General features: G+C 35.1%; 1 protein-coding gene across 1 annotated transcript in view; it reads right to left on the bottom strand.

Moving 5' to 3' along the window:
- Positions 1 to 12,452, bottom strand: part of SPATA6 (spermatogenesis associated 6) — a 39,510-nt gene extending 27,058 nt beyond the window's left edge. The window contains exons 1-6 of the mRNA XM_015812545.1: positions 12,348 to 12,452; positions 8,698 to 8,835; positions 7,235 to 7,283; positions 5,769 to 5,810; positions 4,671 to 4,795; positions 2,306 to 2,398 (exon numbers count right to left, since the gene is read on the bottom strand). Of these exons, the coding sequence (XP_015668031.1) occupies positions 2,306 to 2,398; positions 4,671 to 4,795; positions 5,769 to 5,810; positions 7,235 to 7,283; positions 8,698 to 8,835; positions 12,348 to 12,398 (498 nt within the window). The 5' untranslated portion in view covers positions 12,399 to 12,452. The remainder of the gene's footprint in view (positions 1 to 2,305; positions 2,399 to 4,670; positions 4,796 to 5,768; positions 5,811 to 7,234; positions 7,284 to 8,697; positions 8,836 to 12,347) is intronic.
- Positions 12,453 to 13,013: the final 561 nt, after the last annotated feature.

The following is a 13,013-nucleotide window of genomic DNA, read 5'->3' as shown; positions in this document are numbered from 1 at the left end:
CCAAGATGGCATGCTTATCGGCGGGCAATTCCTTTTCTCCTCCTGTTTTTGAAGGGGAAACTAGGAAGGACCCAAGCTGACCTTAGGATGACCGTTTACCTATGGAGAAGAGGGATCTAGAAAACCTTAGTTCTCGCTAAGGAGTGATCAGAAGGTCAGATCTCTTACCATCTCTTTCCTTTAGCTATTCATTTTTTTAAAAGGTTGTCTAAACTTTAAATCCATTTTTTTGAAGTGTTTCTAATCTTTCATCCACATTTTAACCAACTATCTATCTATCCTACAACCCATTGCTGGACTTTTATTACTTTTTTTCTGTTTTTTTACTCTTTACTATTGAATTCTAAACCACTTTCATGTTTACTGTAAGGAAGTCAGTGGTGAAAATAGATTTTCTGCAGCAAAAGTCATCCAATTGGACTTATATTTTATACAGGGTTATATTACAATTTTTGTTCTTTTTAGCGCTTAAAAAAAAGAGTTCTGGTCTTTATTTTTTGACTTTTGATGGAAAAATTACCTTTCTTATAATCACTTTTTATTTTGAAAAAAAATTAATCTCAACTTTTCTCTGTGAATGGTGGGATATGATTTATCTGCTTCTCTTGTCCTTGGAAGGAAAACTGTGTTTTTCACAATGTTCATAAACAAGATAAAAGTTTTCTGGGAAGCATTTGAAAAAAGAATGCTCTACAATTCACAAGGATTTTTTTAAAATGTAAATAAAAAGTTGATAGGTCAACAACAGCTTTGAGCCAAACTCAGGATGATACCCCAAAACAGGAAATAATAGTTGGGCTTGATTTGCAACTTGATGAATTGGAATCTGATTTATTGCTGCCGGATATGAAAAAGAAAAAATCTGGTCTGAAAATTATAGATCTGCCAGAAAAGATTGAAAGGAATATGAATACAAGAAATTCTGAGATAATGGAATTGATAAATGATGGACTGAACTTTCTTGGTAAGATGAATGCTGTGTTTTTTAAAAAGACTTTTTGAACAATGGATGCTACAGAGATATTTACAAGAGTCTTATGAACCTGGGAAATGTGATGCAATTGTTGGCAAAGTTCCCAATTAAAGAAAAGGTTTTATTATTAAATGCCAAACAAAGATATTTGATCCTGAATGGGGTGATTTGTAGTAGATAATAGCAATAGCAGTAGCACTTAGGCTTATATACCACTTCATAGTGCTTTAAAGCCCTCTCTAAGAGATTTACAGTCAGCATATTGCCCCCAACAAACTGAATCCTCATTTTACTTATTTTACTCTTACTCATTTACCAAGGATGGAAGACTGTCAACCTTGAGCTGGTAGGATCAAATTGCTAGCAGTTGGCAGAATTAGTCTGCAATACTGCATTCTAACCACTGTGCCACCATGGCTCTAGATCAGGGGTGTCAAACTGCCGGCCCATAGGCCGGATGCGTCATGCCAAAACCGCACCCACCTCATTGCTGGCAATGGGAAAAAAGTCACGATATGTCGCAACACGTCACATGACATCGCTAGTTTGATACCTGTGGTCTAGATGAAATATAAACCGTTGTAGACTTCCAATGAGTTAATTACAATAATAGATTGTTAACAGAGGGCTTTGAAGTATAGCTTTGCTGTTGATTAATGTTAACTATTTTTTCTTCATACACACATACGTATACGTATATGTATGTAATGTAATATAGTGTAATGTAATGTATGATATGTCAAATTGGGTTACAAATAGACATCAAAGTTTATGAATCTTGGACCTGTTTTGCAAGAGGTAAGTTATTATTGTTGCAATATATTTGTCAGTGTTCAACTAGGGAGGATAATGTGTTTTTGTTTTTTGTTCTTTTAACTCACATCTTTTTTTTCTTATTTAATGTTTTTGTCTAGTTTTGTTTTATCTTTGTTATTATTTTCCCTTTGGATGTTGTATTTTATTTTTTGAATAAAATAAACATTTATCGATAAAAAAGAAAAATGAATAGTAAAAAGCCGAAGTTTTTCTACTGACAGTACTTATTATACCCAAAACTACATAGAGTGAAAGAAACATTTATCACAGGAATAATAATATTTTGTCTTGCTAACAAATGATTGTCGAATACTTTTAACTATTTTAACTGTTTTATTAAGCATATAAAATTTTACTCAGCAGTCTTTCACTTTCAAGCAAACATTACAATTTAAGCAATCTTTTATTTAAGAATGAAATTTACATGAAGCTTCATAAGAGTTATTTCAACAAAGAAAGTACACAAGAATAAATGTAATAAAATATTATAGGAACTGTTTGCCGTTTTATACTAACCTGCTTCTGCTTCTGCTTCTGAACTTTTGGTGAACTTAACAGACTGTCTGAAATAACACAAGTTGTGTGAAACTTCAATTTTGGTGCAATTCCCTAAGAGACAATAATTGAACATAAAGTTCCAACTGAATAGATACATGATGACAAAAAAATAAATGATATATACTGTAACAAACTATTCCTAATTTTAATAATTTCTTTTGTTAATTTCAGCCTTTAATAAAAATAGAACAGAAATTGTAACTGTCAAGAAGATAACATTTGCATTTCTGACAATTCAATTACTAGCAATTATATTGCTTTTCTGCAACAATTAAAATCTGATGTTTATTTCAACTTTTTGCTTTGTTAAAAGCATTTCTCAGGAATTTTCAAGGCATATTATATAATACTAATTAAAAGTAAAGTCATTCTGTTCAGCCATCACTCACATCACTTCTAAATGTTTTGAAATATATACTAGAGAAACTAGGATACCCTTTCTAATAATTTACCATTTCTTTCATATTTGTATTAAGCATATTGGTGATGACAAAAGACATTGTTTACAACATTCCTCTCACATTTGTAAAGCAAACAACCAAGTTGAACATGGGTACAGTATCTTCACCCAAAGCTTATGTAAGTAAGGAATGAAGTGTTAGAATTCATAAAAAGTTGAGTCAATGTAATTACAAATCATATAATTTCTGATTCATGTGGCTTATTCATTAAACCCACTACTATTTACTCTGAACAGCACCAAATTTTTCCGCTCGCAAGGGACATGGACGGCACACCTGGATCATACATTGCAAGCAGCCAATAGATCCTTAAATGCAATCAAACATTACTTTTACACAGGCGGAGGTCAATTAGTACCTGCTGCCTTAAAACTTTTCGAGGCCAAAACATTGGCGCAAATTCTATATGGGGCACAAACAGGAATCCTTGCAAAGAAAAACTTGCTTGAAACCATACAAACCAAATTCCTGCGAACCATCTTAGCTGCACCCAAAGGAACCCCAAATGCCCAATTAAGAATTGAGACAGGCATGCCCCAAATCCAGGTAAGAGCCTGGAAGATGATCATTCACTGGCTTAAAATGCATTTCTTTCCAGAGGGACTGTCCCCGTTAGTGCTGACTGACAACTTCCCTTCCCCCTGGAAGCAGGCGATAGATCATAAACTGGGCTCTTATGGGCTCTCTTCGGTATTTTTAATGTCCCTAGGCTTTGACCAAGCAAAGCAAGTAGTATCCAATAGAATAAAGGACATGGAGTTCCAAGAAGAACTAAATAGATTGCCTTGCCACAGTAGGGATAGAATCAAACAGGGTATGTGGGAATCGGCAAGATATCTGAATGATCTGACCTTCCCAAAACAAAGAATAGCTTTCTTCAGAGCCAGATTTAACATTCTTCCCTCAGCACTCCTCCAGGGCAGGTATAAGAGAACACCAATAGCAGAATGGGTATGTATATGTGGTAAAGGAGAAGTCGAAGACATCTCACATGTTTTATTGTACTGTGAATTATACCGAGTTTATAGGACAGCATATATTCTCCCCTTATTAGAGAGATTGCCAGGGAGGGCAGACAATTTTTATGTAGGCTTTCTCCTCCAGGACTCAAACCCTTCTATCACGCATGCAGTGGCAAAATACTGTGTTGCGGCAATGTCCACAAGAAAAAAATTGGTTACAGATTTATAGCCGTCAACTTGTGCCAATTTTTTGGAGATATCTCTAATAATGTTTAGAACATTATATTTACTCACACACTAATCGGCTATCCACTCACGTAAACTAGGGAGTGACCCTAACATTTTGAGAACATGTATTTTCTTAACAGGGATGTTATTATTTACTATTAATGTCAGTACTATTTTTATTTTATTCTATTGCTGGTCTATGACCGTAATAAAGTTATTATTATTATTAAAAAAAATAACTTTACAGTGTGTGATAGTAAAAACAAAGGAGCAATATAAATACAAAAGTACATCCCAACTCACTGATTTAGCAATACATATCAAATTAATGTAATGTGAGCAAGAAGAAAGTTTATTTCAAGGAGAAAAAAAGAATAGTTTTCCAACAGAGAACAGGAAAAATAAATAATATCTTAGCCTACTGGCCCATAATAGTTTGCATTTACAATTTTCAATATTTTTTTTTCTTCCCTTATCTGAAGTTCTGAGATTCCCTGATAATCTCCCATCCAAGCACTACCTACGAATGACTCTTGTTACTTTCTGAGTCCGGATAAGTTTAATTATAAAAAAAAATGGTTCTAAATTATTAACCATTAATATGTCAAATAAAACCCAAGTATAGATGAACATTTGTATTCTTGTGATGTATTATATATAAAGCACACTTACTGTAAAATCATAGCCCTTTTTCATTAAAACCTCACGAACTGAATTTCGTGGTTGATGGATAAACTTAGGAGCAGGAAAAAGGAAATCTCTTGTATTTTCTTCATAACTGGCTAGAATTTCTCCCACTGAAAGTGAATTACATGTTTTAACTGAAAAACAGTAACTACATATTAATACATAGAGATGTAGGCATTGAAGCATACAAAAAGAGACCATGATACAACAAAGCTAAGAATGTTCAGATTCCCTTGATCCCAACAGAAATATGAAATTTCATCTTTGCCTGCTAATGCCACAGAGCAGTATCCCATTAGATTAGAAAAGCCTATGATAGTACTAATCCAAGATGGAATCAAAAAACTATCTTGAAATGTTTATGGTGATATCCAAGGTCAACAATAAATATGGCTTCCTTTGGTGGAAGTAAAATATTAAACATATTATTTTGATTTTGGAATTCACCAACAATATAATCTATAAATTAATGAAAATAAGGGTTCCTAAAAACCATGGCTTTTTGAAATGCAATAAAGAAAACAAAATTATTGAGAGGAGCTAATATTATCAACCCAAATTTAATGTTCAACAATTTTGTATGCATGTTTGTGCGCCGCTTCAGAAAACCTACTTGAAATTATGAATCCAAATTTATGCACAAGAAATCTGGGATGACTGTGAAGGGTTTTTTATATTTCTATTCTATTTCATTCACTTGAAGTCAAAAGTGAATAACTACAGAACTAATTACCTTAACAGTGCAAAGACAAGAACTGGTTATAATTACTGACCTCTAAACTTTGATCAGCATTTCTTCTTAGGCGCTACATCCAAATAAGTTGTTTCACATATACAATAAAATTTGTATACATATCTGAAAAACTGTAGGAAACTGATCACAAGATAAAATCTATGTACAGATTCTGCACTGAAGAATCAATTCAAGTTTTAAGAAGCTGGTAAATACTGTGCACAGCTAGTATCTATTAATGGACAAATATTGTACTCTAAAAACATTTCTTGAAGAACTATATTGTATAGAATAACTTGTTATACACAAAAATTTACCATAGAACTGTTATAAAAACATTGATACTATACCTGGAGGAACAGTTTGAATTAACTGAACCACTGATGTGTCAGCTAGAAAAAGGGGAAACTATAATCAGAAGTCATTTTAATAACAAAGTTTAAAAAAAAATCAAATTATCTGTAACTTTGTACAGCATATTTGTTATTATCATGGACATCTATTGGTTTCTGGAGAGAGAGAGAGGGGGGGGGAGGGAGGGAGGGAGGGAGGGAGGGAGGATGGGGGGGGCACAGTTTAGCTTCTAACCATCCGGATTCCCGTAAATTGGATTTACTGACCAGAAAATGAAATTATCATGAATCAGATAATCTAAATGCCAGTTTATTGTTACTCTTGAAGTAAAATCCTTACGTAGTTTTTCTTTCAAGAAGGAATGCTCTTTTTCTGACTGAGATTTTTTCTACCCCACATTAGATAGCGATAAAGACCCAAAGCATTTTCCAGTAAGCTATGAAATCATACTGAAAGCTCCAGGTGTCACTCTAGGTTAGAAATTGGTATTTGATCTGTGGAGCAAAGTCCTCTCTTTCTTTATCTCAAAATATCCCTGTCTTGCCAGGATTAAAGTATAAGACAATGCAGAATCATAATTGGAGTTAGAGAATGTTCTGTGCTGAGTGTAACTCAAGCATTTTGGTCAGTAGGTAGATATAGCAGTAGGTATACCACATTCTAAATAATAATATGATAGCTTTTCTCATCACTACTCAGTAAGAGCATGCAGCTAATTTCTCAGTTTAGCTGTTTTTAATACATAAATCTGGCATATATCAGGTGGTAAATGTTTTTGCTTTCAAATTTTTTCAACTCAAACCAGGTTTAATAATTTATTTATTTTTACTGTAGTTTTGCATACCACTGTCTGAAAGCTTAGTGGAACTTACTTCTGAGGGAATAGGATGCAAAGCTAAGTATTTAATTAGTACACCTGTACCCAGTATTTCAGGCATAATGATATTCAAGGCAAACTAGATAGTATCTGCAGAGTGTCTTCTAATTTAACACTAACTAGACTTTAATTTTTAATGCCCTTTGCTGAAAAACAAACTGATGAGCATCTTAAAAAATCAAAAATAATGAACCTGAATATGCTATAATTGACACTCTGTCTTAAATCCTATCATTCTCTTTTTAATCACCCTTTTGTTATTTAGGAATACTGAGGAAATGGAAGGGGGCCTGTGACAAACCTCTAAAATCACGAAAGTTTCAGTTATTTAAAAGTAGATGTTCCTAGAAAATATACTAAATAGTTCTATATATAACCATCTAAAATATTAATGAGATGTTCCAATAAAATCATTTTTATTTTAATAGTTTAATTTGAATTTCAATTATTTCAGAGAAAATTTCTAGTACATTACATACTATGACTGAGCTTCTTATGAAATCTCCAATTGATTTTTGATGTTGTATACTATAAAATAATTTATACATGGAATAAAAAGTAATCAAAAAAAATCCAAAAACCTACTTTCAAAAAGTTCAACAAGATTTCCTGGGTCAACTACATCAGAATATACCTAAAATGAAAGTTTTAGAAAATGAAATGGAACAATTCTGCTAAAACAATCCTGAGGACATTTAACAAATACGATCACTATAATAATTTAGAGGAGTAAGTTATTTAAGGGAATAAAAGTCAAACAACATCAGCAACTTCTCACTGCAACAGAATCTTTTTTTCTCAGAAGCAGCTATTTTTCTGTTGACTTCTGAACTGTTTTGGTACTGGCTTTGACTCTTAAATTAAAAATTGACATAAATAATAAGTGCAAGTCTTTTACTTTCAACCTGGAAAAACATACCCTCTTTTTTTTAGAAAATGATCAATTATTTTCTTTCATTCTAGTAAAGGATGGAATATCACTTATATTTATTCCGTCAGAGAATTAAATATTCATTCAATATATGTCTACTCAGAAGTAAGTCCTGCTAAGTTTACGAACATGTATTTCCAGGCCAGTATAACCAACTGGGAATTAATCCTAATAAACTGAGTAGGACTTGTTCAGTAGGGACATGCTTAAGATTCCATAATTAAGGTTTGATCTTAATTATGAACCCAATATGAACCCAGAAAGCAAGGCTGGAAGGTTTGTTAAGATGATGATGCAGTTATGGCAAGGTTTGCAATTTTGTGCTGTGCTGAAAAAGTGAGGGAATACTTTATTTACTACAGTGTCATAATCAGCTACCATCACAAAATGAAGCATGTTTGGAAAAAATATAACTTTCCTAGAACTGATTTTTAAATAACCTTTATTTTAAAATGCACAATTTAAATCCAAACATAAACACTCCCTTTTCGAATAGTTTCCCTGTGGTTTCTGATGTTGACAATATCCATTTATATGAAATAGCCACAGTTACACACTTTTACCATATTGCTAGAAAATTTTATTCAGACCAAAATATACACTGCAATGTAAGGAACAATAAATAAATCAAAACTGCCAGGAAATATTGTTATATAGTAAACATAAAGCATAATGCACAGGGTGTCTATAAAGCCATATCTGTAAAGATTGCTCTATGTATTTTCATAAAATTTTCCTTTTTTTAGAATTCTTTTCAATAGTTCACATACTATATAGTTCACTCATGCCATTCAGGGACTAAACTGTCCTATTAACCAAGTGACTGTAGAAACGAATTGTTATTTCTACAAATAGAATGTATGTAATTCCTGAAGAATTCATAATCTGCATTTCTTCCATAAACAATACCCTCAGCTATTAAAAAAATAACTTTAAAATAAAAAAAAATGCAAGCAAACCTATAATACTTAAATATTAATACTTACATAAGCATTAATTCAAAAATAAAGTGAGCTGAAAATAAAATATTACAGAAATATGTATAAGAATGTGGCAAAGAAAGTGCTGGAAGATGAATTATATGTTAAATGTTAGACATGATATTGTAAGTACCTACTTTTTCAAACATTAATTTCTCATCAAATATCAGGGGGAATATTGCACGAACACATGAAGTTTTCTTATGTTGTCCAAAAATGCATGCACTGACATAGACATCTTCTCTGGATTTTAGTGCAACACCTGGACATGTTACCTGAAAGAGCAATTTTTCATAATAACTATGACTAATAAATGTTAACTGCATAACATTTAAACTCCACAGTCCACTTCATGAAATGCACAGTAAAATGTCATTATGGTGAACTCAAGTATTCAACAAAAAGTATCACAATGCAGAACACCGCTCTCAGCATTTTGATAAAAGCTGTGGATCTTGTGGATACCTAAGTCTACCCACATTTGGAGCCTGGTCCCGTGTACTCTTATTAAATTTGGTGTGACCCTCAAGATGAAAGAAGTTATGCAGCATTCCTTTGTTTCTTGAATAAGCCAACCCACTACGCCAAACCAAGCAAATCACATTATCGCTATTTACCGATTCACATTGACAGAAACCATGGGTGGTTCCCCACTTTGTAAAATAAGACACTGTCTTCTATAATCACATCTATGCTTGGAATTTAAGCTATATTAACCCTCTCACAGTAGTCTTCCGGAAGTGCTGAAGACAGTGTATTTGAATTAAACTGGGATTATCTACCAAAGATTATTACTTAGGCTTACTGTTTCTTGCTCTGCTTGAAATTGGGATATATTGTTTTAATTTGTCATCTGCTCGTGTTACCATGAACATTCCAATTTATTATTTACTGGTACATGTTGTGGATGTAAACTATTCCATGTCTTGACAGCTATGGAGATATGCATATGTGATAAATAAAAAACTAGAAAAATAAGCACAATTTGACATTTCTCTAATATTTGTAGATATTTTATGTATCAATTTAGCCTTGCTGAGCTTTTGGAGGAATAGGTAGTTGTCTTGTTTTTTTATGCAATATATAAAACTTTTACCAAAAAGAAAGTAAGTGTCCCCACTTTACAGAACAAGGGCGAAACCAAGCAGAGTACCAATTTCTGAACAGCAGTAGTTTAGCCACTCAAGTTAGTGTGCACTAATTTTATAATTCAAACCAGGAGCAAATATAAACCATTAGGACAGTGATTCTCAAAGGGTGGTCTGAGGAGATCCCTCAAGATCTTTCAAGGGTCCCGGAAATCAAAATTATTTATCAGTCTTCTATGTTAAAAAAAAGAATACAATATTAAAATCCCATCAAACAATCTGAAAAGCAGTAGTGATAGCTAATTTTAATTTTTAATACAGAAAATATTGATAAATATAACCCATACAAACAACGTTCTTTTGGGGTCTTCAGCATTTTTAAAAGGGAAAGGGTCATGAGAAGAAAAATATTAAGAAACATTGCATTAGGAGAATAAGATTTCTAAGCCATTATCTGGGCGGCATAAAACAACTACAATCAGGTCAATAATCAACAACAACTTTATTGTCACTTTGAATGTACACCAATCAGCATATCTCAAAATGAAATTTCATTGCATACAGCTTTATTTTAATCAGGTTAAAATAAAGCAATTAATATTTTTTCTTTAAAAAACTGCAAGGTGGAAAGTGTTTATTCAATCTGGAACGATCTGATGAGGAAACACTGTTTTTTCAGTATTTTATTTTGTACATCTGAATTGCAGATTAGTTCTTACTAATCTATAAGATACACCTGTAGAATTCAGCGGGTTTTCAAATTTACACTTGAATGTTTTGTGCTTGAGCCTTTTTCTTCCCTATGCCTTTGAGTCATTGTTGACTCCTGACAACTTCCTGGACTAGTCTCTGTACTTTTCTTGAGAAGATTGTGAGGATCCCCGTACTTATGGCTTGTTCGTGACAGGCCTGAGGCAGGACTGGAACTCACAGTCTCCCAGTTTCCAATTTAGTGCCTTAACCACTACACCAAACTGGCTCTCTTGGGTCTCTGTATGCAGTCTTAATTTCATAAAAATATTATTTTAGGAAGAAAAATTTTCATTCTTTATATGTGTGCTGGTATCTCAAGTAAAAGCATCTAACTGGTTGTGCATGGACACTAAATAGGTTTGGTTACAATCTGAATTGAAACAGGAAATCTACAATCTATAGACTAGACTGAGAATTGGGAAAAAAAAATCCTAGTCAAAGAGAATGGCACTATTTCTCTACTTTGCCAAGAAAACCATATGAATAATATCGGTGCAGTCAGCACAAGCTTAGCTATTCAAAAGAGACTTTACTCTCACCCCGCCCCCAAGAATGGATACATTTAAGAAACAGAAATGTTTCTGCTTTATGAAAGTGGTACTGTAATGCACTCAGCATAAGTATGTGGATCAGATTTGATATAGTGAAGGCTAGGGTTGCCAGGTCTGCTTCCCAAAAATAGCGGACAAGCGGGGGGGGGGGTGTTAAGTAGTAAAAAAAAGTAGACTGTACAGCTTTAGATTACGTACCATTTCATCATAAAGCTTTTGAATAAAAAAAATGTCCACTATTTTGTGGAAAAAAATAGTGAACATAATGTGAAAAAAGTGGACTGTCCACTCAAATAGTGGACACCTGGCAACCCTAGTGAAGGTGAAGAACATTACAACTTACTAAACTAAATGGTAGTGCATTTCATGTGAAGTTTGAGCACACACACACACACACACACACACACACACACACACACACACACTTCTCATCTTGAAGCCCATGAAAGAGAAAAGAAATGCTGGCTTTCAAAATATAGAAATGAAAATACTTGGAACAGCACTGAATTTAACCAGCTGAAATTCTTCAAAAGGACGGATGTAGAGCACAAAAAAGACAAACTTGTATTTCAAGACTGTAACTGGCCAGAAACAAGAGAGAGATGCCCGGATGTAGCCTAACCGTTCGTTCACCATTGAGAAAAGGAGAATGGGGTGAAAAAGAGCCAATTTTCTAAATGGTCATAGATACTAACAGAAGTGCCAGATCTTGGCTGTAAAAATCCAGATGTTCACTGAATGCTTAGTGGTGCTCTTGATTTTTTATTTTATTTTTTTTGCAGAGACTCTATGGCAACCAGGAGAGTCATGAAGTTAAGAGCATCGTCCGCTCTATAGAAGACTCGCCGGTTGCTTAATGTCGGGAGGGAGGGAATTAAAACAAGGCGGAAAGAAAATACTCCCACTAAGAAGCTGCCACCTCCTCCACTGGCCTTTAATTCAAAGGGCTGCTCTCGAAAAGAGGAGCGAAGCCTCGAGTCGGCCTCTTCGCAACAAGAAAGGCAACCAACCCTCCAGGCTTCCCCACATACAACGCTTCGCTCAGGAATCCGCCCTGAAGCTTTCTTAGCTTCGCCGCCGAAAGACCAAGTTCTCCCCTTTCTCGAATCTCTCAGGCCCGCCGCAAAAGCGCCCGTAGAGATACAGCGTCCCTCTAAAGCAGGGGTAGTCAACCTTGGCTCTTTTACGACTCTTGGACTTCAATTCCCAGAATTCCTGAGCCAGCTTAGCTGGCTCAGGAATTCTGGGAGTTGAAGTCCACGAGTCATAAAAGAGCCAAGGTTGACTACCCCTGCTCTAAAGCGAGCGGGGCCCTCCGAGACGCCTTTAGGCACTTCCGTCCAGCTCCCCTCCCCTCTCCTCCCCCCCCTCCCCGGTCCCCTCAGGCTTCCTCACCGTGCGGATGTGCAGCTCCAGAACGCAAACGAAACCCTTGCAAGGCGCCATACAGGCCGCCTTGTCTCTCAGCCGTTAGATGAGAAGAGCGGACTGAAGAGGGAATGGGGGGGGCGGGCGGGACCCTGTTCCGGCCCTTCACCGGACGCGTTGCTTGGCTAGGCCCGGAGCGCTCCGGACAGACTCTGTTGCCATAGCGCCGGAACGCTAATGCCCCCCCCCCTGAGGGCAGGAGCGAGAAGGCGTGGCTAACGTATCTACGGCCGGCTTGGAGAGCCGAGAAAGCTGAAGCGGGCCAAGTGTCGTCACTTCCGGTTCTAATGGCAGGCGTTATCGCCTCCTGGGGCCATTGACCGGATGAGAATGGAAGACGTTTCTGTTTGAAAGGTTTTAGTTTGGCAGATGAGGAAGGAGAAGAAAACTCTTCCCATTTTGATACATTGGTTGGAGTATACGTTTCTGAAATTGTCCAAAATTATATAAAAGAAGATATCCAAATTACCGTTTCTGTGATTCCCCTCCTCAAATAAGTAGGCTTTTTTATGGTTTGGATTGCTTAATCATCAGCCTTCTAACTGGCTAATTAATAAAGAAATCAGTCGGAAAAGTTTTAAATTACAATTGATGCTGATGATAACAATTGATGCCTCTTTAAAAGAGTAAGTG

Source organism: Protobothrops mucrosquamatus, unplaced genomic scaffold (genome assembly GCF_001527695.2).
Source record: "Protobothrops mucrosquamatus isolate PMUCROS unplaced genomic scaffold, P.Mucros_1.0 scaffold95, whole genome shotgun sequence".
NCBI lineage: Eukaryota > Metazoa > Chordata > Lepidosauria > Squamata > Viperidae > Protobothrops > Protobothrops mucrosquamatus.
The sequence above is the reverse complement of the archived record's forward strand: the minus strand, read 5'-3'. Positions and strand labels throughout refer to the sequence as shown.